The sequence below is a fragment of the Terrapene carolina genome, unplaced genomic scaffold, assembly GCF_002925995.2.
Source record: "Terrapene carolina triunguis isolate 2854851 unplaced genomic scaffold, T_m_triunguis-2.0 Scaffold508, whole genome shotgun sequence".
NCBI classification, from domain to species: Eukaryota; Metazoa; Chordata; order Testudines; family Emydidae; genus Terrapene; species Terrapene triunguis.
Window position 1 is genome coordinate 1,519,424 of NW_020664859.1, and position 7,170 is coordinate 1,526,593.

The following is a 7,170-nucleotide window of genomic DNA, read 5'->3' on the forward strand; positions in this document are numbered from 1 at the left end:
ACAGGGTCAAGTATGATTAATAGCAGAGCTTGTTGACTGGACTCTGTTTCCACCTCTGCTTCCAACACCCTCCAATGAACACTCACATGCCTGTGTACTATTGGAAGAGGCAAAGCCACCACCTTGTATTTAACAAATCCTAAATAGGTGCAGTAGTAATACACACAATAGTCCAGAAAATCCCCCCTGGAATTCTAGCTAGTAGCATGTATTTTGTTTCAATCAGCATAAAGTATCTCACCAGCCAGTCCATCGGCATATAAGCAAAACAAGTTAAAGGGCACAACCCATATATGGTCACTGGCAGTATGAGCAACATTAAGAAGGATGAAAGTCGTTAGCTTGTTTCACAGTATAATTGCTATGTTATCAACTGAAAGATTTATTTTTAATTAGAGTAGATAAAAATAATTAACTATAGGCCACACTGTCTAAGGCCAGGAGCTCGGGGATCCTAATCCTAGCTTTGCCACCATTGCCTGCATGACCTTCAGCAAGTCACCTCATGCCTTCGTTTCCCCATTTTTAAAAGAAGGATTACACTGTCTTACTCACACGGGCAACTGAAAACTAGTTAATGTTTCACAGAGCTCTGAAGATGTAAGAACTACACAGTCACTATGTAACCTTATTACTGACTGTGCAAAGGAACAAAAGAAAAGAGATTACGGGGCAGAGGTAAAATATTGTTTTAATAATTACAGACATTTTCCATACAAAAGTGAATGAGCAAAGCATAATTCCAAACCTAATGTCATTCTTACTAGTCATTCTACCAGCACACTTTCTAATTAACATTCTGTCATAAACCCAGCCTTAACTAGTACTAGATTAAACATAATAAATATTAACGTACCAATGCTGTAAAGGCTAGAAAATAGACCTCAAATCACAAGATGACCCTGATGTTAAACAATGCAGAATGGGCAAAAGTTTGTGGATTGGTCAAATCCAGCAAACAGCATAGTGAGAATGGAAAACAGCAAGAAACTGGCATGAATTACAAATAAAAGGAATTTAATAGCACAGTCTTAACAAGCAAACCAAAAAGCAGAGGACTCTGAACCAGCACACTCATAGCTAAAAAGCTCTATTACAAAAGTATTAAGCCAGAAAAATGTGTCTCAGAATACAGGTTATTTATTCTTCATGATAATCCCCCACACACTTCTTTGATTTAACATAGCAATAACAATTTATATTCCAGTTGTAGGTTTTCTTACGAGCAGCCTGCAACTACAGTACAATCATTGGTACTATGTGTGCTCTTCCTAGGTATTTCAGGATGCATACACAGTAGACAGCACCCACATCCTAAGATGGCAAGATGTGGAGTTTTATTCAGGTGCCCTACTGATGATGGCAAGTGTAAGAGAGGATGGGGTGGTCAAACTGCAGCCTGTAGGCTACATGAGCCGAGGACAATGTCCACCTTCTTCTTCAGCATTTGTGGGATTCACTCACCCTGCTGGTATTACAGGACGCAGCATGCAATGCTTCAGCTTGCCCTACACAGAAAGCAGCTCTGCTACAGATGGAGCACTGCATGCTGGGACTTGTCATCTCCACAGACCACCCCTTCTTATTAAAAATAAAGGTAGCTGCTATTTGCTCCATGCCAACTAGGTACTCGTAACTTTCAACACGTTGCCAATATAGGACTTGGGCAAATCTGAGCCCCCAACATAGGGAAATGCATAGGCGCCTTCCTGGTGTCAATGGCTGTCACATAGCTACCTCCCGCCAGAGTTAAAGTGCTGGAAACATAACCAAACATTTTAAAGAGAAACAAAATTCAGTCTGTTTGCTTTAAACAAACTAGAAGTAAGAAACCCAGGGAGGGGTTCAAAGGCCAACCAGCTGAAATGTGAGGAAATAATCACAGGTAAACAGTGAATTCAAATGTACAGAGAGCTTTTCAATTATGGCATGTAGCTTGTTAATTAGTGAGAGGAGCAGGGCCGGTGCAAGGATGTTTCGCGCCCTAGGCGAAACTTCCACCTTGAGCCCTCCCCAAGCCCTGCGGCAGCCCCCCCCCCCCCCCCCGTTACTTGCTGCAGGCAGCCCTCCCCGCACCACCCTGCCCCAGCTCCCTCCGCCTAAATGCCAACGACGACCGGGGTGGCCAAAGATCCAGCCGCCACAGTCGCCACCGAAGAAAATGCTAGCGCCCTAGGCGACCGCCTAGGTCGCCTAATAGGTTGCACCGGCCCTGGAGAGGAGCACTACCCAAAGAGATGCCAGGAAAGAATCAAGATGACAAATGTAATGCTAATGTGCCAAAGCTGCATAGCTCTGACAGGTGCACTGATATATGGCAAGGTCTCAGAAAAATCACCCGCACATAGGAACTTACTGTGATAACATCAAGAATGCTGAGGAGGCTGTGAACACTATCCCCTGCCAGCACTTCTTTAACGACTACTTCAGTGCCATCCTACAGATAGACAGAAGGAGAAGATTAACGGCTCGTATTCCATCACCAAGTTTAAATGGGCCAATACAGGCAGGCCCATGCTTCAAAAAAAATGGCTGTTCAACTCTCGCATTCTAATTTTGCAAGATAACCTAAGTACCACCTAACAGTGGAATTCACCGAGCAGAACTAGACCCAAGGGTGATTCTCCTTGTGCCTCCTGGAATTGTACTGATCCATTCTGAGGTTTTGAACACCACTTTCACTTTGAGTGATAGAAGCAAAGGTCACCTGTGGCACTGGAACCCAGCAGATGGTAGCAAAGGCACCTAGCAGAGGATTTAAAAACACCAACACTATTTATTTACTTTAATTCATTTCAGATTTACATGGGGTGAGATGCAAGTGACAGCCCTGCTTTCCCTGTATCCCATCATCTCTTCTATCCTTCACTTTGCAGAAACTTTGCCATCCTCTTTGAAAGGCTGTGATGTTGCTGAGCATTGCAACACACAGAACAGCTAAACAGTAAAGGTAACCTGTTTTAGTTTCATTGCTGTTACTTCACAGGTCTGATACCTTTTAATTTGTTTTAACACATGAAGGGAAAGAGATTGTCATTAACAGTACCTCTCTCACTAGAAATGCAGACATGGAAGTCACAAGGCTGGCAAACTACACAAAGTATACTTAACTTCTTTTAGACTGGAGATTGAGATGACATTATGTCACACTAGGCTGTAACGCATGGGATTTTATTTTTTGTGCATACAATTTGATATGCCAATAAGTGCATTTTATAAACTGAAAAATAAATTACTGTTGATGACCATGTATCAGATGGGTAGCCGTATCCACAAAAACAACGAGGAGTCCGGTGGCACCGTAAAGACTAACAGATTTATTTGGGCATAAGCTTGCGTGGGTAAAAAACCCACTTCTTCAGATGCATGGAGTGAAAATTACAGATACAGGCATAGATATACTGGCACATGAAGAGAAGGGAGTTACCTTACAAGTGGAGAACCAGTGTGGACAAGGCCAATTCAGTCAGGGTGGATGTGGTACACTCCCAGTAATTGATGAAGAGGTGTCAATACCAAGAGACAGAAAATTGCTTTTGTAGTGAGCCAGCCACTCCCAGTCCCTATTCAAACCCAAATTAATGGTATTAAGTTTGCAAATGAATTGTAGCTCTGCAGTTTCTCTTTGAAGTCTGTTTTTGAAGTTTTTGTGTTGAAGGATGGCTACTTTTAAATCTGTTATTGAATGTCTAGGGAGATTGAAGTGTTCTCCTACTGGCTTCTCTACGTTACCATTCCTGATGTCTGATTTGTGTCCATTTATTCTTTTACGTAGAGACTGTCCGGTTTAGCCAATGTATATGGTAGAGGGGCATTGCTGGCACATGATGGCATATATCACATTAGTAGATGTGCAGGTGAATGAGTCCCTGATGGTGTGGCTGATGTGGTTGGGTCCTCTGATGGTGTCGCTAGAGTAGATATGGGGACAGAATAGGCAACGCGGTTTGTTACAGGGATTGGTTCCTGGGTTAGTGTTTCTGTGGTGTGGTGTGTAGTTGCTGGTGAGTATTTGCTTCAGGTTGGGGGGCTGTCTGTAAGCAAGGACTGGCCTGCCTCCCAAGGTCTGAGAGAGTGAGGGATCATTTTCCAGGATTGGTTGTAGATAGTTGATGATGTGCTGGAGAGCTGGGGGCTGTACATGATGTTCTGTTATTTTCCTTGTTGGGCCTGTCCTGTTGTAGGTGATTTCTGGATACCCGCCTTGCTCTGTCACTCTGTTTCCTCATTTCCCCAGGTGGATATTGTAGTTTTAAGAATGCTTGATAAAGGTCTTGTAGGTGTTTGTCTCTGTCTGAGGGATTGGAGCAAATGCGGTTGTATCTTAAGGCTTCGCTGTAGACAGTGGATCACGTGATGTGTCCTGGATGGAAGCTGGAGGCACGTAGGTAAGTATAGCGGCCAGTAGGTTTCCGGTATAAGGTGGTGTTTATGTGACCATCGCTTATTTGCACTATAGTGTCCATGAAGTGGATCTCTTGTGTGGACTGGTCCAGGCTGAGGTTGATGGTGGGGTGGAAATTGTTGAAATCCGGGTGAATTCTTCAAGGGCCTCCTTCCCGTGGGTCCATATGATGAAGATGTCATCAATGTAGCGCAAGTAGAGGAGGGGCGCTACGGGACGAGAGCTGAGGAAGTGTTGTTCTAAGTCAGCCATAAAAATGTTGGCATACTGTGGGGCCATGTGGGTACACGTAGCAGTGCCACTGACTTGAAGGCATAAGTTGTCCCCAAATCTGAAATGGTTGTGGGTGAGGACAAAGTCACAAAGCTCAGCCATGGCCTCATCAGGGATACTGTTCCTGACAGCTTGTAGTCCATCCTCATGTGGAATATTGGTGTAAAGAGCTTCTACATCCATGGTGGCCAGGATCGTCTTTTGTATGAGAGTCTCCAGTTTTGAGAGCTCATTCTTGATCTTCTCCTGGTTGCTGTACAGGATGCTGATCAGGTGGTTCCTCAGTTTCTTGAGAGTGTGTGGCACAATCTCTCACCACAGTCAATGTAGTATGTCGATTGCAATGGATCTTTTGCCTTCAGTCCATCTGGTATGATGTCCATCTGTTTGCACTTGGAGAGGAAGATGATGTCTGTCTGTATCTGTGCGAGTTTTTTCATTAAGTTGATGGATTTCCACTTCATACGGCTAAATTCAGTGCCTTGCATGGTGCCAAGTACCTAGCTATCTTTGAGACACCACTGACTTCCTGAGGAAACTACAATGCATTGGTGATCTTCCTGAAAACACCATCCTGTATCTGTAATTTTCACTCCATGCATCTGAAGAAGTGGGGCTTTTTACCCATGAAAGCTTATGCCCAAATAAATCTGTTAGTCTTTAAGGTGCCACCGGACTCCTCATTGTTGATGACCATGTTGCCGAATGCACTGGCTCTCAATCTTTCCAGATTACTGTACCCCTTTCAGGAGTATTGCTATTAGCCAGGATGGTCATTGGCTATTAGCCAGGATGGGCAGGGATGTTGTCCCTAGCCTCTGTTTGCCAGAAGCTGGGAATGGGCGACAGGGGATGGATCACTTGATGATTACCTGCTCTGTTCATTCCCCCTGGGGCACCTGGCTTTGGCTACTGTCAGAAGACAGGATACTGGGCTAGATGGACCTTTGGTCTGACCCAGTATGGCCATTCTTATGTACTTATGAGTCTGATTTGTCTTCCGTACGCCCAAGTTACACCTCACTTAAAAACTACTTGCTTACAAAAATCAGACATAAAAATGCAAAAAAGTGTCACAGCATACTATTACTGAAAATTGCTTACTTTCTCATTTTTACCATATAATTATAAAATAAATTGATTGGAATATATATATATATATATATATATATAATATCTTACTTACATTTCAGTGTACAGTCTCTAGAGCAGTATAAACAAGTCATTGTCTGTATGAAATTTTAGTTTGTACTGACTTCACTAGTGCTTTTTATGTAGCCTGTTGTAAAACTAGGCAAATATCTAGATGAGTTGATGTATCATTTTTTTTAAATACATGGAGATATCCTATCTCCTAGAACTGGAAGGGACCTCGAAAGATCATCGAGTCCAGCCCCCTGCCTTCACTAGCAGGACCAAGTACTGATTTTGCCCCAGATCCCTAAGTGGCCCCCTCAAGGATTGAACTCACAACCCTGGGTTTAGCAGGCCAATCCTCAAACCACTGAGCTATCCCTTCCCCCTCTCCCCCCCCGGTATCCCCTGGAAGACCTCTGAGTACCCCCAAGGGTACATATATCCCTGATTGAGAACCACTGGCCTAATGAATTATAGGCTGCCAGAAAGCTTAACACATGCCTTACAGGAGCTAATACAGCCTGTTCCAAGTTATTACATGGAGATGTTTATCTCTAGCCATATGCTATCCTAATAAGAGATTTATCAAAAGAGTCAGTGGCTAGGCTTATCCTTACACTTTCTTGAATGCAAACTTCTAGCTTGCCATCCTGCACGACGTAGATGCTGTTATCCAGCTGCCCGGGACGGAAGATGTATTCGCCTTCATGCAGTTGCACAAAAAACATGTGCTTGCACAGCTCCAGGAAGAGAGGCTTCTCAAAATGGCCAAGAACCCTGCAGGAAAGCAAAGGATCAGTGACACCTTCTCTGCTGCAAAAGGAAGCTTGCAGATGCCGAGGTGCATGACAGTCCTCCCTAAACTAGCAAAGCCTCATGGTACCAATACTGTGGGAATCCATGAGGTAACCTGGCAGTCCCATGCCATATGCAGCCACATGAAGGACAGAACTTTCTGAGCCAGAAGAGCAGGAGCACTGTGTGACCCTTGCAGGGATGGAAAGATTTGGGATTGCTTTCAAGCAAGGCCCTCTGGTCAGCACTCTGCGTGATGCTGATGGGCTCAAAGGCATCCACAACCTGCCCTCCTCAGCCAAAAGTTGATGTGTGGCCTTTGAAGGTGGGAATGCGGAGAAGAACGTCAGAAAGGTCGTACTGGGTCAGACCAATGGTCCATCTAGCCCAGTATCCTATCTTCCTACAAAAAGCAACAGAGAGTCCTGTGGCACCTTTAAGACTAACAGATGTATTGGAGCATAAGCTTTCGTGGGTGAATGTCCACTTCGTCGGATGCATATCACATGCATCCAACGAAGTGGGCATTCACCCATGAAAGCTTATGCTCCAATACATCT

General features: G+C 44.2%; 1 protein-coding gene across 1 annotated transcript in view; it reads right to left on the minus strand.

Annotated features, from left to right (window-relative positions):
* LOC112106835 (patatin-like phospholipase domain-containing protein 7) overlaps nucleotides 1–7,170 on the minus strand; it is a 132,870-nt gene that overhangs the window by 80,380 nt on the left and 45,320 nt on the right. Inside the window, exon 9 of the mRNA XM_026658725.1 lies at nucleotides 2,357–2,437. Within this exon, the coding sequence (XP_026514510.1) occupies nucleotides 2,357–2,437 (81 nt within the window). The remainder of the gene's footprint in view (nucleotides 1–2,356; nucleotides 2,438–7,170) is intronic.